The 27,449-nt window shown below is 49.5% G+C and overlaps 1 protein-coding gene and 1 long non-coding RNA gene across 4 annotated transcripts in view; one reads left to right on the forward strand and one right to left on the reverse strand.

The window, feature by feature from the left end:
- Positions 1–27,449, reverse strand: part of RIN2 (Ras and Rab interactor 2) — a 224,159-nt gene that overhangs the window by 13,785 nt on the left and 182,925 nt on the right. For all 3 annotated transcript variants that reach the window (XM_036825813.1, XM_036825812.1, XM_036825814.1), the window contains 5 exons: positions 26,352–26,544; positions 22,984–23,095; positions 19,579–19,651; positions 15,441–15,532; positions 11,002–12,153 (listed from right to left, as the gene is read on the reverse strand). In XM_036825813.1, the coding sequence (XP_036681708.1) occupies positions 11,002–12,153; positions 15,441–15,532; positions 19,579–19,651; positions 22,984–23,095; positions 26,352–26,544 (1,622 nt within the window). The remainder of the gene's footprint in view (positions 1–11,001; positions 12,154–15,440; positions 15,533–19,578; positions 19,652–22,983; positions 23,096–26,351; positions 26,545–27,449) is intronic.
- LOC118881194 lies at positions 12,147–15,386 on the forward strand. Its single transcript, XR_005016467.1, has 3 exons — positions 12,147–12,475; positions 13,185–13,284; positions 14,060–15,386. It is a non-coding gene; the product is annotated as an uncharacterized LOC118881194 (long non-coding RNA).

The raw sequence follows: 27,449 nt of genomic DNA on the forward strand, positions 1-27,449 counted from the left end.
CCAGGGAAGGGACGTTGGCCTTTGTGCCATAAACTCCACTCTTAGGAGCAAATGGGGCTGTGGAAATCTGCTAGGAGGGTTGAAACCTACAACCCACTGCCATGTGCCCATTCCCTTAAAACCCCAAATGAAAAAAACAAAAACAAACTTAGTACGTTTTTTAAAGGCCGTAATTTAGAAATAAGGAAGACTGGTTTCTTTGCATTCTTTTTCAGGACTTTATTCCTAACTACCTCTCTTTACCCCCGCAAATCCTTAATAAACGCGATGAATAGAAAAAAAGGCCAAATGACAGGGTCCCAGTATCCAACTGGTTCTCTCCAATAGGAAAAAAAGGTTCTGCTCATGAAGCAAGAGGGAAGAATGATTTTAGGAAACAAAAGGAACAGAAAAATCTTTCAGAATGTGGGCTAGCTCAGAACAAAAGGTAAGAACACATGGGTCAACGTGGCTTATAAATTACTACTGTCTGTTTCTTTCTACCATCTCCGGTTGCTTTAAACCCAAGAATAATGCTGTTGTAGGCACTTTACATGCACTGACTTTTCAGATCCTCCAACAAAACCCATGGCGGGAGGACCATGATTTATTTTATAGGTGAGGAAACTGATACCCAGGGAGATTGACGCCACACAGGTAGCAAGAGGGGTAGCCAGGATTCAAACCCAAGAACTCTGGTTATGTCAACTGTGTTTATTTACAAACATAGAAACAAGAAGATACCGGAGAACTGTTTGAGCTACAACAGTTTGAATATGAGAAACCAATTGCTAACTGAATCACCAACTGGAAATACATTTGCTGAAAATATTTATAGAGATCCTATCAACTGGCCCCAAAGCTCATCCATAGAGGGGAATACTCAGGGGCATCGGCTTGGAGCTCCCTGTCCTAGTGTGACCCAACACAGTGATTTATAGGAAGAGTTAAATGTGTCGGCCTCCGGTGCTGTGAAGTGATCGCCCCCCTCTTAGGAATGAGGACAGAAGCCTAACGTCTGTTACTTCACTCTGATCAGCGGCACAGATTCCAGAGAAAGTCAGACCTGAGACAGGGAACCATCACAGGACAGGATCACTCAGCTGCTCGTCTGAACACTTCCTGCTCACCCACTGCTGCCGTAGGGGAAGTGAGAGCCCAGAAGATGAAGTCCAGAGAAGGCGCGTGTCTTAGAAAGGGTGCGAGGAGGCGGCCTGGCAGCCCGCCTGGCGGGCCTGGCAGCCCGCCTGTCTCCATCTTTCTCCGTGACTCTGGCCATGTGACCTCACCTCACCTCTCTCACCATCACCGCCTGGAACTTCTGAACCGCCATCGACTCCTCGCCCATGGCAGGCAAGACGGAAGTAGCACTCTGAACCTGACCGATTGTCAAAATAAAACAAAATAATATTCAACATTCTCCGGGGACTCTAACAGGACCCAGAGTCTAAACGACATGATGTCCAAAAGGAAGCAGGTCGCAACCTGCTTGACAAAGATCAAAGATGAAGTTAGGTCATACCGCCTCTTGGTGTATTCAAGTTCTAGCATTCTGATTATCCTTTCGAGAAAGTAAGGTAGAAGAAATAGAAACTAATGTTTTTTGGCAAGAGGTGGGCCTTTTTCGTAGGGAACTCAAACTGTGAAATGCAAACGTTTACCATCCCTAATACTGATGGGTGTCTGTTTGCACAGTTCCTGTTACAAGGGGCTGTACGGATGCCCGAGCTATATCTTAGCCCTTGCTCCAGCCCTATGATGAGGAATAAGTGCCATCCTCATTTTGCAGATGGACATGAGGCTTAGCAGTCAAATGACTTTCCCTGGACGGTGGAGAACCTGGTCATTCCTACTGCAAAGAAGCCAGGAAGTGGCACAACGGGCCTTGCTCTGTACAGGAAGGGCAAAACGAGCTGGTTCTTTCTTTCTGTGCTAACGTAGTTTCCTTTGGCCACACAACTGGATTAAAGATCAGGGCTGATGTCGACTCAGTGCATTCCAAGCACTTTTATGTACTTTACATGTTTTTAAACTACCCTTCCACTGACATGAGTACATAACCCCTATTTGTCTTCATTTGAGGTCTCCCAGAAGCCCACCCAGACACAAAAGGATTTGAGTGGTTCCCCTGGGAGTCCAGGAAGCATTGGTACCAGATTTGGTGGGGAGGCAGGCAGGCAAGGGGGAGGCGGCCAATGCCGAGTTACCACTGGGAGGAGATGCAGCGCAGGGTTGCCTCAGAGCTGGCCCCCCAGGGGAGGCAGCTGGGGGACTCACACACCTGCTTCCTTCAGTCCCTGCCTGAGGGTGGCTTCCCCAGGGTGGGGTGGGCTTTAATCCCCCAGCCTTTCCATCCGCCCTGGACTAGGGCTCTGGTGGCACCAGGAAGTGTTGGGAAAATGCTGCAGGTGCTGGCAGCTGGAAATCCAGCAGGGGAGTGAGTGTCAGTGGGGTGGGCACAATGGTGTCTGGTAACCCGACTGCAGGTGAAGAAGCGGAGGCACAGAGAGGTTAAGACACGTGACCAAGCACACACAGCTCAGCAGCAGCCGAGCTGGGACTTAAAACCACAGTCCAGCCTGAGCACTTACTCTAAACCACCCCCTGCCCCCTCCACCCCCTACCTTTCAGCTGGGGAATGTATTCACCCTTCTCAATGAGCTGAGATGGGACACCCAGGCAGCCACAGGAGCACCTGTCTAACCCTCTGCACAAACTACTTATGAAAAGCAGACAGACCACCTTGTGTCCCAGTGGCCCTCGGGTCAGATGTGAACTCCAAACGAGCGGTTTTCTACTTTGCGGCCCGGAGGGAAGAAGATGAGCTTTCCAGGCCTCAGCTTCCTCATCTGTAAAATGGGACCACTCACAGCTTCCTGATAGGACTGTCGGGAGGACTGGGGGAGACCTACATAATGAGCACCTCGTACGCACCTGACACTTAGTAAGTGGGCAAAAATCACCAGTTCCCTCTGTTCCTTTCCACGGTGAAGTGTACGCCTTTGATAAAGGACACCAGGATTACTGATTCAGGTCTGTTTGGTTTGGTTTGGTTTTTTTCTGTATTAACTGTGGTTTACTTGGTTTGATGAATAGAAAAGTCGCCTGGCTTCCTGTACAGTCAGTCCCCTGGTATTTGTGGGTTCCACATCAGTGGATTCAATCAACCGTGGATGGAAATATTCTGGAAAAAATAATTCGGAAAGTTCCAAAAGACAAAGCTTGAATTTGCTGTACGTGGTCAACTATTTACATAGCATTTACACTGTTTTTGGTATTATAAGCAATCTGGAGATGATTTAAAGTACAGGGAGCACGTACGTGGGTTCTATGCAAATACTACACCATTTCATATAAGGGACTTGAGCATCCTCGAACTTTGGTATTCACGGGGGTCCTAGAACCAACCCCCCTCAGATACCAAAGGACAAGTGTACACCTTTCTCTCTCCTGTCTTCCGACTCTTCCGCAGCCCCTCCCATCCACAGGTACAAGGACAGAAGATCTGAAGTCTGGCCCTCGGGGTTTTCCTGCCCCGAAACTCCCAGTGCTTTGTCACTACCTCATTCTGACCCCATCTCACAGCTCAAAACCACAGATGAGCCGGCTGTCTTGGGCAGCTGTGTGTCTCAGAGCGATGGGAACAGACAGCCCCCAGCCCCACTGCAGATGAGCAAGCGTGTGGGATGAAGGGTGGGTTTAACTCATCACCAACACTTTTTGGTCAACCAGCTGCAGAGGGCCTGGGTCACGCTGCTGCCCCTGCCCTGTGTCTGCCCACTCCAGGCCCCTGGCACCCGGCCTGTCACACGGATCCTCAGGGGTTTCTGGCCAGTGTCTGATTTGACTGGCGGGTACCTGGGCTGGAGCGACGGTTGAAGAGTGTGACTCTTACCCTGCCTGGGGCCATCTCTCTAAAATGCTCTCCAGCACCTTCAAGGCTCAGGCAGCTCTAGGGATGGGCCCTGACTTGCCCTCCATCCCTGCTTCCCGCCACATCCCCACGAATGAGCAGCCCACGCTCTCACTGAAGCCAACGGCCCGCTGAGCCTTTCCTCACACTGTTCCCTGTGCCTGGCAGGCTCCTCACATTCCCCGATGACAGGGGTCCCCAGGAAGCCTCGCCTGCCTGCCTGCCTCCCCACACGGGTCCCCCTTGCTGCATCCTCGGAGCTCTTTGCTGCGTCTGCAACGCACGGCGCAGCGCAAACTTGGACCTCCCTCCTGGAGAAGCTCTCTGCACACCAGACCTGGGTGGGGTGAGCCGTCTGCAGCCCTGAGCCCAAGGCCCACACGTAGCGTTGTGTTCCACAAGTGACCTCTGAATGGAACTGAAAATCCTTCCTTGGGGTGGCTACATGAAAACTATGTTTCTTCTCCTTAGCCCTGCAGGATCCAGAAAGTGTGACTCCGGTGATGAGCCCCTTGCTCGGGCGTGGGGCAGCCATCAGAGGCCGCCGCAGGGACGTCCTGTAACCTGGGTTGGCTTTAAGGACTGTCAGCGAGGCATCCTTCGGCCCTTAAATAATAAATGATAAAGGATGCTTTACCACTTAAAGGAAGATCCCACCAGCCCAGCAGAGACGACCAAAATAAAAATGACAAGCACTGGGGTGGTGGTCGATCATTCACGTATACTTTTGTTCGTTTTGGTGGGCTTCTAGGGAGGGCATTCTGTAAACGTAGAGGCTACATTCACGCAATGTTTTATGGACGAAATTCACCAGAGTTATTTCAGTGCCTTCTAGTAAAAGGTTGTTAAAAATGAAGGCAGTGGAGAAGAGACCCACCTTCCTTACAGAACAATTCTAAATAATTTATGCAGCCCCTCTGGCCTCAGGGAGGTGGGACTTAATTCTACCCTCGTCCCTTGAGTGTGGACAGTGCTAGGGGCCTCCTTCCGAAGAACAGAGTATGGAAAGGGGAGTACTTTTTTTTTTTTAATTTATTTTGGCTGTGTTGGGTCTTCGTTGCTGCGCGCGGGCTTTCTCTAGTTGCGGCGAGCAGGGGCTACTCTTCGTTGCGGTGCACGGGCTTCTTGCGGTGGCTCCTCTTGTTGTGGAGCACTGGCTCTAGGTACGCGGGCTTCAGTAGTTGTGGCACGTGGGCTCAGTAGCTGTGGTTGGTGGGCTTAGTTGCTCCGCAGCATGTGGGATCCTCCCGGAGCAGGGCTCGAACCCGTGTCCCCTGTATTGGCAGGCGGATTCTTAACCACTGTGCCACCAGGGAAGTCCCGGGGTGGGGGGACGTTTTTATACGGCAGAGATCTGGCAAGCTCGGCCTTGGGCTGGTGATCCAGGCTGACACCATCACTGAGGAGTCACGTGGACGGGAGGACCCTTTGGTGTGGTGGCCGCCACAGGAGGGGCAGGAAGGCCTCCACAGGAGTTGGCTTCGGCCCTATGTGCATCCTGGCTTGAGGGCACTAGGCTCTGTTTCCTTATCTATAAACCCGAGGATACTAAACGGGGTCTCCCGAGGCAGTAAGGGGGTTTAAGGGATCCTCTGCATAAAAGTGTTCTTAAACTATTGTGGAGGCTGTCACTTGGTTCTACTAAAAACACAGGATGCATTTGATACATACTCTCTACTCAACAGAGGCGGTGGGCTGTGACTTCCGGTTTCTCAAAGAAGCCCCCTGGGCCTGGATGATAAGTGAGAACCTCCCGCATGGACGCCGTGCCCGTGGCGGGAGCAGGGCTGGCCCCGCAGGACATCGTAGTCCCTGTCGGGAGGCTGGGCCAACCAGGCAAGGCTGGGATGAGGCCAGGAGGATGAGGGCTCCTCTGTGGGGCTGGTCTCACCAAGACAGCCAATCAGAGCCATCCTTTTCGTGGAGCAGAGTAATGGAAACCGTGTCAAAGATTCTGCTGCTTCCCTTTCAGTCCGCCTGGCCCTTCAAGTGTGCCTTGCCTCCTGCTCTCAGTTCCCATGTGGAGTCCTCTCTTGCCTGGGGGGCGTTCCCTGCCAGGGAGGTGCTTCTCTCTCTCGAGACGGTGGATTCCAGGGACAGAGTCGGGAAACACGCCAGCACAGACACCTCCGTGTGCCTCACTCTCTGTGATGCCGTCCCCCTTCCCCACCTCGAGAGCAGAGCTCTCTGACGGTGCCCTTGCTCAGAGCATCACAGAGGCAGAGACCCCTGGGCAGAGATTCTTAACTCCAGGGCTGTGAACCTTCTTTTACTTGATATGACATAATGAACCCAATGCTGACGCCCTGAAGTAAAAATTAGACGACAAATGATGCCCCATGGAGAATAAGAGGGGCTTCTTGCTGCGGTCTTCTATCTATTTAAACTAATTTTCAAAAATACTATAGGCATTCTTTTTCTATGCTGCCAGAGGTCTGTCTGTCTCCTTCTCTCTACCCTTTGTTAACGTACAAAGAGACTGACTCCTTGCAGGTGATATGGACACAAGGACTAGATCAGAAGTCAGAGTCAAGGTTTTAATCTCAACTTGGCGCCAATATGCCTCTCTGGCCACAACTTTCGTTAAAAAAAAAAAAAAAAAGATCTGAAGCAAAGTAGTTTTAATTGTTTAACACCCAAGGAATGATTTCAGATCTCCTTTCTTATTCATGCTATGCTCTCTGGTGATTAACCACATTTCAGTATCATTTCTCTATTAAAAACACACACACACACACATAAGTAAATTGATGTTCTCTTTGAAATATGTGGGAATCGAGTTTAAGGATACTTTTTCTTCAAATAATTGAAATGCTCTTAGAGAAAATACACATTTTGACAGCCATTAAAGAAAGCAAAACAATATATTGTCTTGTTTTTCATTATTGACTTTTAGGAATACAGTTGGCTTTTTTGTATCTTTGTTGATCGTCTGTGGGCAATTTGAATGAAATAGAAAATTTGGGATTACTAACATCTTTGGAGTTGGAAAAATTTTGTTTTTCTTGAAACAAGACTTGAAAACAGAGGGATTTCCCAAGATTAACATCAAATCAGAAGTAAAACTTCTTTTGCTTGAAAAAAATCAAAACACAACCACAAAAATGCAACAAGTTCTGCAAAGTGTAGATTTCACGACCAGCAAGTTTGGACTAAGTTCTCGCATTGGTTGAAAGAGACTGAAGCAAGAGTGGTGTGATGTGACAACTAACCAATGAGGAGCACGTGTTGGGATAACAAGTGATGTCGCACTTGTCAGTACCTTACAGGGCTGGACACACTGGTGGTGAGTACACCTCACTCTGTCCATGAAGTCAGCGATCCTGGGCTTTTGAGGAAAATGCCAAGTGGTCTTTTACACACTTTGTTAAAGCAGTTGTTTGTCCCTCCACGTACCACTTTTGCAGAGTCAGGGGTGGAGAGGTCCCCACAAGGGAAACACAATATGTGGCCCTGGAATCAAGAAAGAGCTGGCTCTCATGGGAACTCATCTCATCCTCCAATCAGAAGAGCAAAGCTGATGTCAATCAACCAAGAGGTTCTTATTGAAGAACCTCCAAATGTCAGGGCTTTGCGTGGCAGTGCTTTAAAGAGTGGTCTAAACAGAATTCAAATTCTCCACGATAGGGCACAACCATTTAGACTGGTAGTTTTTCATCTTTGAGATTGTTTATCATTTTATTCTCACCTAGAAAGTGCTGACCTACAGGGCTGTGACAGGAGCACATGGACAAAGTGGCAGTGGGGGAGAGCGATTTGGGTTTTTCATTGGCTTTTCTCTATGCAACTGAAGAACCGCTCTCTGAAGAAGATTAGCACTGTATCCAAACACTAAACGCATATATCCATGCATTCACATGGTTATTTTTCGCATATGAATGATGGCACTAATAATACGTGGGTTAAACCAGTGAAATACCTCCTCCAACTTCCTTGTTTTCAGGATGGAATTCTGTAAATCTAGGCTTTACATTCCCACCTCCTAGTTCAGAGCTCTCTCCCTCAGAAGCTGTGGGAAAGGAGGGCAGGACTAGATTTTTTCTGAAGCAGAGAAACCCAACTGGCATTCTTGAAAAGACTTCTGAGCATCAGTAGACACCTGTTCTGAACAAATTTGAGGCTTAGAATTCTGGGGGTGGCATTCAAGTGAATCCATTCAAAGTGAATTACAACCTCCCAGGAAGTGAGATTGGTGGGAATGAGCAGACAACCGAGAGGAGATGGGGGTTGAATCCAAGCTCCCCTACCTACCAGCAGCATAACCTTCTGCAAGTCACTATATACAGCTCAGCCTCCATTCCTGAATTTGCAAAACGTGAACAGAATCTACACAAATGTACCAACCTTGAGTTGGTTACGAGGCTTAAAGGAATCATTGTATTAACAAGTTTTTAGTAAACTAGTGAGCCCTTCATTTAGGAATATGTAAAGCAGACAATTAGACTAAGTCCATTTTCTTGCCAGGGTCCTAATCTAAATGTGCACATTTAAGGGGATCGGTTTTCTAATAATTAGGGCCACATCTTTCCCTCCAGCTGGGCGCATGATGAGTTCCTCAGGTCACCTTCTGCTCTGGCTCGCCTTCCTCTTAATTTCAAAAGCCCAGCACATTCACTGCACTTTTCAAAACAGAATAATGGTTTCACTGGGGAAGCAACAGATATGATGAAGTGTCTGCTTTAATGCAAAAGCCTAAGCAACCAAAACGAACCAATAAAAAAGTGAGGCAGTGCTCGGGCTGGGCACACCTCCACCTCCATAGACAGCTTCGGTCTGAGCTGCCTCCACTGAGGGTAAGCCTTTGAATCCGACAGAAGGAAGTTCAGAAGCTGCACGGGCTAATTCCTGGCCGGCGTGGCCCTGGGACACCCCGCTCCACCTGGCAGAGCCCTGCCTTGCTACATGGCACACGGATGCCTGCTTCACTGGGCTGAGGCCAGGACCCACTGCCATCGCTTGGACAGGCGGCCTGGCTCAAATCAGGGGCGCCCTAGAAGTCAGCTTCCCTTCTCCTTATGACCTTAGATTTTAAATGGAAAGCTGCATCCTGCCGGAGCAGCAAAGTGTTTGCAGCAAAGACTGCTGGCCAAATTCAAATTTGTTTTTGGAGAAAAGGAGATTTGGTGCTCCAAGAGCAAGTACCCTCTCTGAACTTCACCCACAAAGAAGCCGGCAGGAGAGCGTCCCGGGACGGGCGCTTTGGTTGGTGCTCACAGCATCGGCGGGGAAGGAAGGGAAGGCCTGGTTCCCCAGGGAGGAACCTCCTCTCCGTGGGCTGGTTGGCGCTGCCGGCCACATAGCCCAGGGCTGACATCAGCGCCCGCAGAGGAAGCTGCTCCCGCCGGTTCGGGGTCTGAGCTGGTCTCCTCGGAGAGGCAGGCTCGGGGGGGGGGGGGGGGGGCGGGGACAGAGGGGGCCTGGGTGGCTATTCTGTTGTCCCGAAGGCGTTTCCATCTCTAAGGCACATCCTGGGGCACATTCCTTCCAGCGCTCTCTCCAGCAGCCCAGCTCTAACCACGCCCCATCAACCCAGGCACAAGCCATAGGAAAACAAACAAGGCTTTGATTCCTTTGTGAGAAAATCAAAAAGCTGCTGAAACCCAAAGGAGAGAGAGGGAGGGACAGGGAGAAGGAAGGAGAGAGAGACAGAGAGACACCACTTGCTACCACACACTGTTTACTACTTTCGTCAAACGGACCCAATCAGAAAGAGAAATTGGGGTTTTGCTTTATGAACTGCCTGGAAATGTTTGGTAGCTCTTTTGGCTGCTGCTGCCCAGTGAATGAGGTCTCTGAGATTAGCCTTTCAGAGTCAATCTTCTGAAGTTAAAAAAAAAAAAAATCCCTTAACACTCTCGCCCTGGAAAAAAAGGATGGCTTGCCAAATTCAATTTTCCCTTGGCCAAAGTAACCACCAGCAATTCAGCCCTCCAACGAGGTTATAAAGAAAGTATTTCCCCTTGACTTTGGAGAAAACACCTTTCATGTGACCTCCAAATATGTTACTTCGTTTAAAGGTACACAAACCAACTTGTCCGTTTGATTTTTTTTTTTTTTTTTTTGCCTACTCCCTAACAGTGCTACTTACTGAATTCTGTGATGAGAAGCCAGCAAGGTGGTCACCCTCTGGGGAGAAGGGGGACAAGGTGGGGGTCCCAGGGGGCTCTGGATGCTGTCATGTTCTGCTGAGCTGGGGCTTGTTCCCTGTGGAAACTCACCCAGCTGCACACCGTGGGCTCTGCCCTCTTCTGAGGGTGAAAAGGGCACTTCCCAACCAAAGCAGCGCAAACCCCCCCCGCCTCTCAGAAGACAGCAAAAACGCCTTTTCCTTGCACACAACCTGCAGAGGCGCACCTTCAGGAGACCCTCAACAGTCGTGTCACACACACAGCACAAAACCAGGTGGGCAACCGGACCCTCAGAAGGCAAGCTCCATCCCTGAACAGACCCATCTGCCGCTCCCATCGGTCACCCCCCACCCCAAACATGTCCAAGCCTGGCGCATAGCAGCCAAGTCAGGTATAACGTGAAGTCTCCTTCAAGAAGCTGTGTTTCCAGTTCAAATCAGCCCAGGGGCTGCAGTGTGTTGCTGTTTTGAACTCCAGAGAAAACTCCCTCCAAGAGAACTAACACGGGATGCGTTGTCCTGCCAGGCTACAGATATATATATATATATATATATATATATATATATATATATATATATATATATATATATATATTTGTTGTAGTTTTATTGAAGTATAGTTGATTTACAATGTCATGTTAGTTTCAGGTGTCTAGCAAAGTGATTCAGATATATAGATATATATATATTTTTTTCTTTTTCAGCCTCTTTTCCCATATAGGTTATTACAAAATATTAAGTATAGTTTCCTGTGCTATACAGTAAGTTCTTGTTGTTTATCTATTTCATATAGAGCACTGTGCATCTGTTAATCCCAACCTCCTAATCTATCCCTACCCCCTTTTCCCTTTGGTAACCGTAAGTGTGTTTTCTGTCTGTGAGCCTCTTTCTGTTTTGTAAATAAGTTCATCTGGGCCTTTTTTTTTTTTGATTCCACATATAAGCGATTATATATATATTTAAAGGCAAGGTGGGTACTCACCTATTTGGTCTTCGGGGATCAGCGACTCGATGGGGGGGTCCAGCTCCGAGCTCTGGGACAAGTAGTTCTTCACCTGGGTCATGAACTGCCGGACGGTCTGCAGCAGGTCCGTGCTGGACACGTGGCACTCCTTGTTCTCCTGCAGGAAGCTCACATAGTCCTGCACCAGGCAGCCGAAGTAGGTGCGCTTGTCGCGGGCCAGCTCGGCGATCCTGCGCACCATGCGCTTCTCGGGGGTCAGGAAGGAGCTGAACACCCCGCTCATCTTGCGGAGCTGGGACTTGACGAGCTTGGGCAGCACGAAGGAGCTGTTCCTCTTCTTCTTGGACTTGATGGGGGGGGCCATGGTCTCCTGGTCGCTCTCCACGTCGTAGTCCTCCAGGCTGCTGTTGGTGTCCGCCTCGTAACCAAACAGGGGCATGCTGCGGTCCAGGTCCAGCGAGTCGGAGGAGGAAGTGGAAATGCTCATGTCACTCAGCCTCTGTCGGCCTCCGCGCCACGGGGCCCGGGATGGGGATGCAGGGGCGGCGGCGGGCCGGGCCCTTGTGCAATCCCGCGGGGCCTCCTCCTCCTCCACCGCCGCCGCCGGGGCTCCACCTGCGCCGCCGGCCGGGCCCGCCGCGGGCTCCGGGCGAGGCCGGCCGCCGATCAAGGTCTTGGCGCCGCCCTCCGCCTCGAGAAAAGACGCCTGCTTCTTGAGCCGGGGCGGAGGGACGGGGGTTGGTTTCGCTCCAAGCCGAGCTCCGTCGCCGTGTTGGTGATGGGCCACGGTTTCCGGCATGCTCGCGGGGGCCGCGGGCCCGGACAGCTGGGGGCTGCCGTGCACACTATTAATAGCGGGGGGCGGGGGCCGGGGTGGGGGGGACCGAGGCCTCTCCGTGCCATTCGCGTCGGGGGGAGTCCGGGTGCAGGGCCGCTTCGGGCCTCCGCCGATCTCCTGGCTGTGCACTTTGAAGAACAGAGGATTAATAAAGCACAGGGCTCCGTTGGTCTGGCTGCACTCCAGCTCCGAGGGCGTCCTGGTTTTTATAGAATGCACTCCATTTATAAGGCAGAGCTGACGCGAGGCAGGACCCACACCGTCGGAGGAGAGAGGCCTATGGGGAGGTGGAGGGTTTGGGGGTTTGTTGTCAGCTGGAGAGCTCCAAAAATCTGAAAGTCATTATCAGTGAACACAAGAATGTAAATACAGTGCACTCGGCCAGTCCTTCACAAAAAATCACGCTTGCCTGGCAATGCACAGCTTTGGAAGGGGAGGCGCTGCTACACTGGAGTGTGGTGTTTTTCTTTCTCTCTTTCTTTCTTTCTCTGTCTCTCTCTCTTTTTTTTTTTAACTGCATTCCTTTACTGGAAAGGGTGGAAATGCTGCCAGGCCCAGCTGCCGGCTCGTGGGAAGGCTCCGGAGGCTTTTCACCTTCAAAGCCCTTGAGAGATGCCTTGGCCGTGTCACTGAGCCGGCCAGGCCTTTCCCCAGGTGAGGAAAAAGGAACTGGGGTGGTTACAGTGCGAGCCCGGAAAAGGCCATGGGACTCCCTACTTGCTCCACAAAGACCAAGTCCTCCTCCTTTCTGATTCCTTCTCCCGGGGTGCCCTCCGCAGGGGGCCCGCAGTTCCCCTTTAACGGGCAGGACCAGCAGCTGGGCCTGGCGGACGTTACACAATCTGCCTGGGGTTTGACACATTCAGCATTAAAACCCAAAAGGAGGAAAAATACACTCATGGGTCCCATCAGCAAAAAAACGGGACAGCCAGCTCATGCAAAGGTTAAGTGCAAGTTCGCCCGTCCATCTTTGTGGTCTGCTGCCCATCCTTCCGAAATCCTACAACCTCCTGGCCTTGGCTATTGATGCCCAGCACTCTTTGGAGTGGTGCACATCGCTGACTGCAGCCATACTGCCTGGGCGCCCTTTGACAGACGGGTCTGTTTTCCACACAAATCGAGGGAGGCGGTGGTGGTGATGAACACATGTTGTAATTTCCATCTGGAATAGGTTATTGTCTCTACACTTTGCTTTGTTGTGTTTGCTGAAACTGTGTTTCTTTCCCGAGGGCCCAGAATGGCTGGTCACAGGGGCCTGGGGAGAGGCTGAGGCTGGGAGCCCTGGTCCTGCCCTGTCTGTGCTGTGAACGTGCCTGACCTTGACTTGTGTCGCCCGCTTTCTCTCATCCTTCCTTCCCTCTAGGTCTGTGCTGTCCAATAGGGGAGCCAGCAGCCACCTGTGGCCAGTGAGCGCTTGAAATCCAGCTCATGAACGGAGCGGCTCCATTTTCCATTTATTTCAGGTAAATCAATTTAAATGTAAAAACTGACACTCAATTCGGTTACTGGGAAACTCTCAAGTATGTGAAACTTTATGTGAAACTACTTTTTCAATTGTAAATGTAACGAAATCTAAATACAGATCCATGTATTTCTGACAAAAATTTAGTGCCTGAATAGAGATGTGCTATAAGGATAAAATACATACTGGATTTCAAACACTTAGCATGAAAAGAAGAAGGTAAAAATATTTGATCAATACTTTAAAAAATAGGGATGATATATTGAACTAACATTGCAGATATCACATTAAATAAATTGTAAAAATTAATTGCACCTTTAATTTTCTTTCATGTGGCTACTAGAAAATTTAAAGGTACACACTGGCTTGCCTTGCATCTATTTCTACCGGCCAGTGTACAGCAGCTCTCGCCTCCTTTGTGTCCTCCTTAGAGTCCCGCTGCCACCATTGTAAGACTTTACAAACTTGGAACACTTAGTTCCCGTGTTATGTGTTCCTCCCATACAGACTAAACCTGGGGAGTGGGGGAGAGGGAAGGACCCTATGCATCTTTGAACCCTTGCTGTGGGACACAGGGCCTGCCACGTAGCGGACCCTCCAGAAAGACTAGTTGGACAAACAAATAAATGAGGTAAAGAATTTTTTAAAGCGCTGTCTCTTCACGAAATGGATAGGGTGCACATTGACAATTACACATTGAATATCTATTAATGAGACCTTATTTGCTTCCGGTGAGTGACCACCAGAGCAAGCTGTTTCTGCTTCGATCTTTGAAGGGCACAAGTGCTGTCCCTGATACTTCGGTCCTGGAGCCCTGGCACGAAGCACACACAGCAGGCTGACCACCGAGCCAGGAGTCCTGGGGATGGAGGTCACCCGAGGAAACGGAGACCTGGTGCATGTCCTCGAGAGGCCTGTAATCTAGTTGATGATCTGATCTTAAATTCAGGAAATGTTTTAAACTCTCTCCAAAGGTGTGTAAAACTCGGTGGCAGAGATGGCGTGACTTTTCAGCAGGGCCATTTATGCGGCCCTGATATTTTTACCTGGATTCTATTTCCCATTCGTGAAACCCAGCTGCCCGTCAGACAGGCCTCAGATGCATGTGGCAATTCTTCTGAAACAATTCAAGTTTCAGAGGGGAATGTGAATCTACCTCCAGGCTTCTCTATGCATTTTGTAGGCTCTCTTGGCAATGGTACCCGCTTCAGAACAAGTTCTTTAGATTTAGGGGCAAACTGGCCAAAGGAGGGACACATATATTTCTTATTTGCTGGGTCAAGTATCACAGTTTCTTAGGTCCTAGAAATCCTGGTACTTGCACTTCAGAATCCCAAACTCAAATACTATATACTGGTATATAAACTCAAATACTATGGCCTCGTTGTTCGTCTATCTGAAGACTGAAGCCCCAAAATCTTAAGAGAATTTCCCCTTCTCATCGAGGAGGAAAACACTTTTTGTGAAAGTTAAACCCACACGGGTTCCCCAGGGCAACAGAACCAAGAAGTGACACTGGGGGAGTGGTGTGTCCTGAGCCCCTGCCATCCACCGTCCGCCACGGGGCTGGGTTGAGGGGCATTGGCAAAGGGCAGGAGGGGAAGCGAGTGCCCAGCTGGCTGGAGTGAGGATGCAGAGCGGCGTAAAGGACGTGGCCCAGAACACCAGGGCCGGAACTGAGCAAGAGAGGAACTGAGACAGATGTTACTCTGGAAGCCTGCACGTCAAATTCCTCAAAGCACAGAAGTGCCATCAACACCGTGTGTTCCTCTAGAATAAAACTCATGCACGGGAGGTGCCTGCACTGGCTTTCCCTGTGCATCAGGCACGGCCTTTCACCCAGCAAGATGCCACAGAAGGGCAGGACCCATGACAGAGGTTCACCTTACCTTAAGACTTGGAATTTTGGGGAGCTCAGACTCATCGACGGGAGATGTGGGGAGAATTCGTGGGCTACTTGGGCAAACTCGGCACCTGCCTCTGAGAGCTGGTTGGACGTTTGACTTAGAAAAAGACTCTCAGAAGGTGTGACTCAGGGCCTCATGGAGTTCTACCATGGAGATGAGGGTTGCTTTTTGATGCAACGATGTATCATCTGCCATTGGCTCTGCTCCATGCATTCACGTCAAGAGAAACTGGGCAGGGGCACCCACTTACTTAGTCCCAGTTGGGCTAGTTCTTCAAGCTGAGCCTCAGTCTTGGCTGTTGAAATGGCATAAGGCAACTTCAAGGTAAACGGCAGGACGTCCCTGATTTTTCAAAAGAGAGAATACATGTAATTACATGTCTTGTTCTGTCTCTTGCTTTCATTTCCATCCTAGAGATGTTTTAGCTTAAACTATTTATTTTTGTTTTATTTTTTAATTGAAGTAGAGTTGACGTACGTGTTTCAGGTATACAGCAAAGTGATTCAGTTTTATACGTATATATTCTTTTCCAGATTCTTTTCCATTATAGGTTATTACAAGATACTGAATATAGTTCCTTGTGCTATACAGTAGGTCCCCGTTGTTTGTCTATAGCTTAAACTATTTCAGATGTCCTACACAGACATCACAGCATACCCAACCAGACTCGTCTTTACTGATAGGACTGTGGGATCACTACTCCTGCCTGTGTTAACACACGCAGGACAGGCTGAGAGACAAGCCCGCATGGTTTCAGTATTTGCAGCCAGGACCAAATTGCCTTCCTGGGTAGCTAAGCCGTATCTAGAGTTAATATCAGAATCGCTAACTATGTTGGTGGATCCATCATACAAATAACACATTAGGTATTGATTTGCTAGATGCTCTGCATGTTGGGCCCCGACTCCCTGGGCAGGAATGTGTGATCCTAAACCAAAATGTATTACCCCCACTGCCTTACGCACGGCAGATTCTCAATGAATGTCTGTTGGTTTTATTTGTGACGTGTTCCAGCTACAGCCCATGCATTGTCCTTTGTGTGCTGGGGACAAAACTCCCTCTTGAGTCTTAAGGTAGTGCTTCTCTAACTGGAATGTGCACCTGAATCCCTGGGGGGTCTTGTGAGCCTGCACTCTGACTCAGCAGGTCTGGGGGAGGCCGGAGGTTGGGCATTTCTGTCAAGCTCCCTGACCCTGGGCCATGCTTTGAGCAGAAAGGCAAATCTAAAGGACCTCACGTGACAATCCTGCCCCCAAGCAGTATCGTGCCATGTGTAGACCAGGAAACACATGCACTGCAGCATCACGGACCAGCAGGCCCAAGAGGAAGGAGCTGGGCTGGCACCAGGGTCCTGCTGCGGCCAGGGCACAGCGTCGCCATCATGACCTCCTGCTTTCTCCGAAAGGGCAGAGGCAGACTTAAAAAGCACTTGTTCATCTTCATGCACAAGGGTTAGGATCATGCTCTAAGCACTGATGAAATCTTCACGGGGCTCAGCACAGGGCCTTGCCTGACACAGACAGGGAGAGAATGTGTTTTGAATAAATGGATGAATGAATATGCAATGACAAGGGTGACTTATCAGAAAAGGACTTATTTTTTTCAGTGGTGGTACTGGTGTTACAAAGAAAGAATTCATTCATCCATCCAGCAAAGTCTATGGTCATCTGTGATGTGCCAGGTGCTGGGAACAAAACAGACAAAGTCCCCACCTGCACAGAGCTTCACTCCAGCGGACGCCAGCAGACAGAGAACAATCAAGCAATTCATAGAATACACGAGAAGGGGATGTGCCCCATGGATAAAAGTAAAGCACAAAAGGGGAAAAATAAAGAGGGTTCAAGTGTGAGAGTTGGCCAGGGAAGGCCCCGTGAGCAGGTAGCATTTGACTGAAGATCTAAAGGTGGCCAGGAAGTAAACTATGAGGGAAAGAACATTCCAGGCAGAAGGAGCGGCAGGTGCAAAGGCCCTGGGGTGGGAGAGGGTCTGGCATGTATGAAGAACAGCAAGGAGACCCCCCCACAACCGCCCCCCCCACCGTGGCTGGAGTGGAGAACGTAAGGACAAAGCTCGGAGCTCCTCCCTGTGTTTTGTCAACACAAGATGACCTGAAGATTTCCACTGAAGAAAATAACTATACAAAACAAATAGTCGTTTACAGTAAGATTGGGCAACACTGTAGGCTGAATCAGATTAAATCTGGATGACTGGAGACTTTTGGAGCCCTTGAGGCTGTTGACAATGAATAACAAATTAGTAAGGTTTGTTACTAAGGTTTGTTACACGAGGGCTCACATAAATGCTAGGAGTTGGCAGTCGGGAGGCTCCTCTTTCCTGGGGTATTAAGCCCGGGTCACCTCCTGCTTCCAGGAAACCCTTTCATCTGTCCCCAAACATTGTGAGCACCTCGTCCACTTGCATCTGTTCTGGATGAAGCAGGTGGAGCGTCAGGGGATGCAGCGTTTGTATAAGAGCTGCTGCCGGACCCAGGAGAGGCCATGGCCCTGATTATAATGTTAAATGAAGACTACTGAGACCAGAATTTTGTAACGCCAAAGCATCATGCAAATCTGTATTTCCATGGCTGTACCCACTGAATGAAAACCTAACTTTCTTTAGGCAATTGGGAGGAAAGCCACACATAACAAAACCAACCTACGTTTATTTTAAGGTTTTACTTTGCCCAATGCAGTACCTAGAGCCTAAATATTGCATAATTGGTTTGGGTTTTCCTTAATGAGAGATGACAGGAAACCACACCTGTCATTCACTAATGGGTGGTTTTAGGCTTTGATCTACTAGAAAATTAGATGTTGTGTGTGAGTTACTCTCCCCCCGTGCCAGCCAAGGGCATGACACAGCCTCTCCTCTCTCTCACTCACACACACACACACACACACACACAAGAGGGGGCGCCTCCTTCTCACCTAACCCTGGTTCTAAAACTTGCATAACAGACAAAATAAAGCCATCTTCTGTATAAACGTTTCACTCAAGAGTTTTAATGCATGCATAAGCTAGATTTATTTCTTTAATTTTTTTTTAACGCTATATGTCATATCTCTAAAGAGGAGGAGACTGAATATTAATCACAAAATGTCAACGTAGGGATTTGCCTGTGAGCATCTTGTGTTGGCATCATGCTTTGTGGGTCACCAAGGCTTGTAGGTACTCTGTCCCCTTCAGTCACCAAGCGACTCCAGACAGCGGCACTTAGTTTACAGTGACCACCGAGGGGAGAGATGGTATCTTTCGTGCATGGCTGCCAAATCCTGTTTTATAGGTGGAATGATCTTTCACAACAACGGCAGGCTCGTCAAGAAGCAAACTGTAACGTGTAAATGTCGGCCAGCCTCACCTCTGACCGTCATGCCAGGGTTGACAGTCACTCCCAGGGGCTGCCAGGCTCACGCCAGGGCAGGTGTGCATCCCTGGGGATGTGAGGGCTTCTGCACTGGCCTCCTAGATTTGAGCGGACTTCCTCGCACAGGTGAGGGCTCCTGCCCACACCCTGGCAGGTGGCGGCCCCTGCAGGGCACTCACAGGGCTCTGGTCCCATTCTGGAGGAAGCCCCCCCTTCATCCCGCTGGGCTCCCCCTCTGGAAGTGCCCTCCCCCATCAGGCCACTGACTGCAGCTTCGGCTGGCCTGGCCTGGGGACCTCCAGGAGTGGAGAGCTTGGTGCCTACCCTCCCCCCAACCCCCAAGGATCTAGCCCGTCTCTGCTCTATAGGCTGCGACAGATGCACAAGAAAAGCCAAGGAGGCCAACTGAGCCAGGCTACCTGAGGGGAGGCAACATCGACCCCTGCAGACAATGAGTTTTGAGCCTCATTCATGGAAAGAACCCTTGACTTGAGAAACTGGGATGGCTCACAGAAAAGAAAGAAAGAAGAAAGCCTTCCCCAACTTGCACTCTCCTGACACTTGTTAACATCGGGATTTGGGGCTTGGCTTCATGTAGACTGAAACAGTTCCTTTAGTTACAAAAAAGACAGGGGGCCTGTCTTTACCCAGTGGGCCTGAAGGAGAGCGATGCAAGATTTAGGGGCTGGTTGAAGGAACCACATTTCTAGATGAACTGCATCCACTGGGGGTTTTTCAGAAACATTATCAGGGACCTTTAAACGTTACACGTTTGCATCACGGGTCCCTTTCTGCGTGTGCGTGTTATTTTACACTTAGAGGGGCTGGGCTAGTTATTCTGATCTTAAGCCTGGCACAGGGGCCCTGGTGACCCTTTCACCTCAGGGGCCAATCCTTCCAGGGACATTCAATAGGTGACAAGCCTTCCAGAGCCCTGCGCCCGGGACGAATCAAGAAACCCGGGGGCCGGTGATAGTGCACACGCCGAGCAGGGGCTTGAAATCGGGAGACGAAGAGGCCTTACCTGCTGATGCAGTAGAAAGCAATGAGCCGGAATAAATCCGCAAAACTGATTCCTGAGCCTTCCAGGGAAAAGGCTGGAAAAGAGAGAGTTTGGAAACCAGCTGAGTGTCCCTGAGCGCATCCTGGGAAAGGAAAGGCCCTCAACGTTGGATGTTGCCTTCTGCGAGGGCAGAAGCATCTCTGTGCTCCCTGACCGACTCCCGCACGGCTGATGGGAACCAGCTGTGCGGTCGCCAGACATAGGCCAGGGGAGGGGTTGGAGGCCTAGAAGTCTGGCCCCTGACTCATTGGAGCACGTGCTCCAGTGCCTGGTAAACAGACCAGCGCAGACTCAAATGACACAGCTATCTTTTTTTAAAGTTTGGGACGCAAAGCCGGGCAGGGTCAAGGGGCCAGACTGGCTGGAGTGAGAGGCCATCAGGAGACAGGGCTTGGGGGACACCACGGCCCCACCGGCCCTTGACCCTCCCGGGCCAGACCTCCTGGGTCACAACCCTCTTTGCCAAAACGGGCCACTTCTGGTACAGACACAAGGCAGAGAAGGAGCTCGAGGCTTGGAGGATAACACGGGGTTCTCATAAATCAGCTTTGACTTCAACTCTGTAGGAAAGATTCTAAAATTCATTTACTTAGCCCCTACCCACTCCCACCGCCACCACCAAGCGTGCAAGCGTGCAAGAAATATTCTGGCAAGATGGTGTGCCATTTCATACATCTTCTAGATGATGGAACAGAGAGCAGCTTGACTTCAAAAACTCATGTATTTGCCAACCACTCCTCACTCCCTCTTTGCCAAAATGCCACCCCTGCAGCCATTCTTCCAGCAACATTCCAAAGAGCCTCAGCTGTGTGAAGACTTCCTCATTTCCTCAATCAGACGAGTTTCTCTCCCTTCCATAGCCTCATTTATTTTGCTTATTACTTGCTTACGTTGTATTATTTCGCTTACTATTTCTGTAGCACCCCAAACACATCTATACCTCCACACATATACCACGAGCGACAGACAGACAGACACAGAAACAGAAACACACACACATGTGCACCACAATTTCGTGAGCTAAGTAAAAGGGAATGGACTTGGGGTAGGTTAACCTTTCTGAGCCTCGGTTTTCTCATCTGTAAAATGGACCATAACTGTACTTCCCTTGTCTCCCAGAAGGATAGTAGTGGGAAGTGCAATTTTTTAAAAAAATATAGTAACTTAGGGTCTTCCCTGGTGGTCCAGTGGGTAAGACTCCACGTTCCCAATGCAGGGGGCCCAGGTTCAATCCCTGGTCAGGGAATTAGATCCCACACACATGCCGCAACTAAGAGTCCGCATGCTGCAATTAAGGAGCCAGCGCAACCAAATAAGTAAATAAATAAACATTTAAAAAAAGGGAGTAACATGTGAAAGAAGTCTACACAGATATGAGGTGGTACTTACTATGAAACACACTGTCCAGATGTTATGACAAAATATCTTATGTTTTTAAAGCCAGTTCTTCCTCTCTCAGTGCACCTCAATTTGCAGAGAAGGTAGACCCTGGCCGGGAAGGGGAACCGGTGGGACTGAGGCCTGGTGGTAATCAGTCATAGGCGGGTTAATGCTTTGCTCAGACTAGCTCTTTCAGCCACTTTAAGTCACCTGGAGAGGACTAGGGAAGTGATAAAAGTCTTTACAAAATAGGGAGGAAAATTGTTCAGCCAGGGAGGGACCTCAGGTGAACAAGAAAAGTTTAAAGTACAAACACTAACTGTACTTATTGCGGGAGGGGAAGGAGGGATTTGCAGGCTAACTTATCATGGTTAACTTTGGCTGTTAGAAAGGATTTAAAAACCACTTCGGGGACTTCCCTGGTGGCGCAGTGGTTAAGAATCCTCCTGCCAATGCAGGGAACACGGTTTCGAGCCCTGGTCCGGGAAGATCCCACATGCCACGGAGCAACTAAGCCCATGTGCCACAACTACTGAACCTGCGCCCTAGAGCCCGTGAGCCACAACTACTGAGCCCGTGAGCCACAACTAACTGAAGCCTGTGTGCCTAGAGCCCATGCTCCACAACAAGAGAAGCCACCGCAATGAGAAGCCCACGCACCGCAACGAAGAGCAGCCCCCGCTCGCCACAACTAGAGAAAAGCCCGTGTGCAGCAACGAAGACCCAATGCAGCCAAAAGTAAATATATAATTAAAACAAAAAACAAAAAACCACTTAGATATATTACTTCTTGGCTAGCTGAGCTTCAAAAGCCAACTCAGAATCACCGTTCTTCATTTAATATTTAATTCATTGCCTTTCAGATGGTGGGTTTGAAATCTACCTTCTGATTCCCTCCTAATGTAAATAAACCAGCGGATCATGAGCCAGGTTCAGTGACTGCTCAGATGACTTTGCACGTGGAAGCTTTTCCCTGAAGCCAGGGACCTTGGGAGAGGCCTGGAGGGAAAACATCACAGGACCTGAGGCCAGTCATACATCACAGATAGGCTGCTCCAGAAACACCTCCTCCAGACCCAGTTAATGACTCCTGGGCTCAGCAAGACTATGAACTCTGGGCTGAGTGGAAGCCAGTATCTGCCTTGAAATTGGTCTCAGGACCTTCGGCTCCTTCAAAGGCAGGGACTGAGGCTTGCTCAGGTTATAACGAGAACCTGGTCTCCATCATCTTATTGGACAGTTGACCAGCATCCAAACTCGCCTTCACACCTCAGCTTGCTCACCTGTGGCTCAGTGAAGCCTTCCCCTTGGGGGTGTAGGTCCATCTTCTGATTGCTACTGGGGGCCTGGCAGGACATCAGGACTGTTTGTTCCCTTTTCCATTGAAAACTTGGCCTTCCAAGATTTCAGATTTCCAATGACCATGGTTCGGCAGAAAGAAACCAACACCCCTGACCACTATCCCTCCAAAACTTCAGCCAGTCCATTTTGCCAAAGGGCTAGATTCTGCCTACGATCAGCTGCCTTTCATAGCACACTGAACAGTGACGGCCTAGAGGGAACATGTCCCCTTCAGGGACTATTCACAGAGCTGTGCAGACACACTCTTTGGCGTGAGAGCCCATAAAAAGGCTCAGTGGTGCAGCCCACCCTGCAGCTTAGTCATCAGCAAACCTGGGGACCACGCCCTGCATAACTGGGAAGAGGGCGAGGAAACCAGCCTCTGATAGGCCCCTGCCATATGCCAGGCAGTAGAATGCGAACCTTGCACACAAGTTGTTTAACTGAACTGTTAACACTATACAGATAAGAAAAACCGAGGCTCTTAGGGTAGGTTACCTGCCCAGTCATCCTGGGGACAAGCGATAGCGCTGGGACACAGACCCACGTCTGTCCGTCTCAAAGTGCAGGCTCTCTCCTCTTCTACTTGCTCAAAGACCCCAGGCCCTCGTGTCACCGGGACCTAACCATCCGTTGACCACTTACTGTATGTGCTTTCCTTTATGGCAAATTCCTTGAGTGGGGCTCCAAATTCACAGGGCAGGCGAAGGGAGAGGACTTTCTTCTGCATTTTGGTGGATTTACGAACCAGGAAGATCTAGGGGAGGGAAAAAAAAATTCAAGCTTAGGAAACATCTCAAAGGCTGGGACCTGGGCATGTGATTACCTGCACACCCAGCTCCCATGAGTGGAACCCCTCTCGTAGCCGAACTACACGGCTTAAGGCAGAACACTGCTGCCATGGAAAGGGGTGATGAGCAAGCAGGCCACAGATGCCCTTCTTTGGTAACCGGCCTCAGGAGAATCCCACTTTCCCTTTGACAGAACCTTCTCCATGAGGCTAAGTGTGCAAAAGCATTTTCAGTCTGGTGACTGCTTTACAGCTCACGGTACATATTCTCTAGCCTGCGTCTGATAAAGGCATGCTGGTTGACGAACCCTAAATTTCTAGACACAGGTAACATGGCTAAGCCATAGGTGGTGAATTAGAAGTTCTTTGGCTAATTTGGCTTATGGGCGTATTTAAGATAGAAATCTGAATTTGTTGCCAACGGTGAAAAAGCACAAGGTTTTTTGTTTTTCACATCAAAATCCGAATGTCTAGCTTCTCTTGGAAAATGAGATGATAAGGCAAGATCAGGCATGGCCACATCTGCTGGAGCTGAAAATGGCAACTTCCCTTGGGAGACAGGTAGCTGGGCTCTGAGGTTCGCCACAGCCAACACTGAGGTTGGCGGTCCTAACTTTACTCCTGACTCGCTTCACTTTGTGACAGCTCCCTCCAGTTCCAAATAATGTCTTTAGATGTATGTTTAAACCCACCCAACTCCCAGTGCTGATCTCAGGAGACCATCCTATCCTCTGTCACTGCAGAGGTGAGTATGCCGCATACTGCTGTGCAGGCCATGCACTGCACAACTCCAGGGGGCGCCATCTACTTAGACAACAAATCAAATGGCACTCCCTGGAGTTTGCAGTGTGGTGATCCGCTGCGTCCCTGTTCCCTCCTGGGGTACGTGAGCCTTCTCCAAGGATCCCATCCTGTCCTGTTTCTTTACCTACTTCTCTTTCCTCTGCATTTGGATACCTACTCTCTCCTGCTTTTCTACAGCCTTTTATTTTTTCCACCTAATCCTCATTTCTTTCTCGATGTCCAGTCAATAGCTCCTAAGATGAGTTTTTGGGGAGGAGGGGTAACGGGAATTGGGTATCTGGTAAGGAGACAGGAAGATCTTAAGTTCCCTCTTTTTTCCCAGCACCCATAGGGAGGCAGCCAAAAAATTTGCCAGCTCTGGGAGTCAATGGCTCTGGGTCACCCTGAAGCTTAAGCAGGTGTTTCCTCAATGCTATCGTGTTGAGTAAAAGCCCCAAAGTACTGGTGCGAGGTAGCTGCTGGTTGGTGGAAAGAAGTTATCGCTCCCTTAGGGAGGTGGGATCTCCTTGAGCCTTGGGGTCAGGGAGGGCACAACCTCTAAGCTGTATCTCCTGAACGTCTGAAACCTTAGGTCAACAGTTGGCAAAGCATGGCCTACAGACCAAATCCAACTTGCTGCTTGCTTTCACAAGCACAGTGTTATTGACATACAGCCTTGCTTCTTGGTTTACGTACTGTCTACGGCTATGGCTGCCCTACGATGGCAGAGTTGAGTGGCTGTGACAGAGACTGTATGGGCTACAAAGCCCCAAATAGTGACACTCCAACTCTTTATAGAGACAGTTTGCCGGCCACTGTCTTGGGCTGTAGATGAATCAGGGATGGTGGCATCCCAAGGACCAGATGCCACCAGAGCTGGTCTTTCAAATCTCTCTCCTTCACACACCTGCCCTTCCTTCTCTTCAGCATCCTCACTTCTCCTGGTGAACCGTGGCCTCTCCCATCCTCACCCCGCCCTCGGTCTGCCCCACCCCGTCAGGCAGGTCCTGCCCAGGGCTCAGGTAGGTGGAGAACCTTCTGCCTGACTTGCTCCCCATCAGGTCTCAGCAGGAATGGACGTGCCTGACTCCAGGAGTGGGGACGGGCAGGGAGGGGAATTGTTGCCTAGCAACATGGCAACCTCCCTCTTTAGAAATTTTTGCAGAAATACAGGAGCAGACAACTCAACCTGAAAAAAGTGGGGGCCTCACAGAAGGGGGTCCTGATCATATCGACCAAAACCAAGGGCAACAACCCGGCATGCTGGCCAAGGAATTCTCTGCAGAGATGATCGAATACTGCACTTGTCACCCTGAGTGCGTTCCAACAAAGGACTTAGTCCTGTCTGCTTCTGTCAGATGAGAAACAAAGACTCACTTACAAGTCAAAAAGTGATAACTGACAAGCTCTGGCTGATAGGAAACTTAAAAATTTATTTTTGTGCCCAACTGTTACAACATTCTTCAGCCAGCTACTGAAGGAATTTTCTCCTTGCCTCTCCATCTATTTCTTAGTTTCTATCTCTTGTTGTGTGTTGTTTCCAGTATTATTTTATCTGTGATTTACTGTATTTATCCTTGTTTTGGAAGTAGACATTGTACACAAGCGCTGTCCAGTAGAACTTTCTATGATGGTGGAAATATTCACTACTTTGCGCTATCCATCCAATATGGTAGCCAACAACCCCTGGGACTAGTGAGCCCTTAAAATGTGGCTAATGCCACTGAGGAACCAAATTTTTTATTCTATTTTATTTTATTAATGTAATTTAAATAGCTACATGAGGCAAGTGGCTACCATGTCAGACAGCACAGGAAATACCTACCCATCACTGAATAACATTTTCTGAGAAACTTCTATAGCGTCATGGAGTGGGCTTGAGTAAGATGAGACTGGTCTTGGGTAGGGGGGAGCTGAAAAAACCCAACTGGACTTTGATTTGTCCCTGAGACAATCCAAGGAAAGGAGGATCACACTGACAGCCAGAGCAGACAAGACTATGGACATGGAACTTTTGAAGACTGGGTCGCACGTTGGATGGTTGGGCCCTGGCAGGGTTCCCAGGCTCATACTGAAAGGAAAACCACAGGGGCAACTGAGGACCCCACAACCAGACTCAACCCCAACGTCAGATCTCCAGAAGGCAGGCCCAGGGCCTCCAGCCAGAGGCCCCTCCTCAGGACCCAGGTGCCCGGTTATCCTGCAGACCTGCGTACACATGGTCACCGGGCAGAGGAAGGCAGAAAGACAAATCATGAAGGGCTCTGCTCCTGGGAGCTGCCTCCATAATTTCCAGAATTTCTCTGCACTGGAACGAGGTACACACTGGGAACCGTGCTCCCTGCAGGCTGGGAAGAGCTCTCTGGAACTCCACGTCTTTCTCCTTAAGGAAGCGGCAGCCCTGCCCGCCTCCACCTGCTTTCCCGCTTCTGAGTCTTACCCCCGGAGGCTGTGCCCGTAGGACTCCTGCCGCCTCGTCTTCGCTCAGACCCAGCTGCAGCCATATGGGGTGGGTGTGCAGGAGCCGGTCCAAGACGCTGAGCCTGTTGGACAGGCTGTCATAGCCAGAGTCCCGGGGACAGGTCTTCACATCCTTTTCCTCGGAGTAGCCATCGTCCTTGTGTCTCACCATGCTAGGAGAGAGAATTGGCAGCGGTCAAACGACTGCGGCACGATCCCCCGCACAAGGACAGCATCCCTCGGTCCCCTAGGCTGGGCCGTCCTGTCATGACCACCTCCTTTGCCTTCCCCTCCAGGCTGAAAGCTTTCCGGGGGCAGACACCAAGCTCTATGTCACTCTTCATCTCTAACGTTACAGACAGTACTCAACAACACTCAACACACCCAACCTTCTACTTCTAACCCAGTTTTCACAAGGTTCTGAACATCCTAAATGCTGTCTACTCTGTCTTCTGCCATAGAACATTTCTTACTTTGAGCCAAACACCCTAAATGCTAAATTCCATATGGTAACCGTGAAGTCAAGAGCACGACCAGGCAAGCGCTAAAAGCAAAACACTCACACTCACGCACACTCATCTTGTACCCAAAGAACTGGATTTCGTTTCTTTCCAGGCACTTTCATTTTCATTACTATATTATTTCCAATAGAAACCCACAGTTGAATGGTGTGTTGTGCTATTCATAAAATCATATGAACATTATTCATAATTGCCATACATAAAGTAGAAACATTCCAAATCTCCATCAACTAAAGAATGGATAAATAAAATGCGGTATATCCATACAATGGAATTTTATTCAGCCATTATAGTCATTCATTCTTTTTATGAATGAGGCACTGATCCATGCTACGAAATGAATAAACCTTGAAGACCCCACGCTAAGTGAAAGAAGCTGGACACAATAGTGTACTGATTCTACTTATATGAAATATCTAGATTAGGTAAAAACATAGGGATAGAAAGATTAGTGGTTGCCGGGGATGGGGAGAGGCGTGGGGTATATCATGACTGCTAATGGGAATGGAGGTTCTTTCGAGGTAACGAAAATATTCTGGAATGAGGTGAGCTCATGG

Source organism: Balaenoptera musculus, chromosome 15 (assembly GCF_009873245.2).
Source record: "Balaenoptera musculus isolate JJ_BM4_2016_0621 chromosome 15, mBalMus1.pri.v3, whole genome shotgun sequence".
Classification (NCBI taxonomy): Eukaryota; Metazoa; Chordata; class Mammalia; order Artiodactyla; family Balaenopteridae; genus Balaenoptera; species Balaenoptera musculus.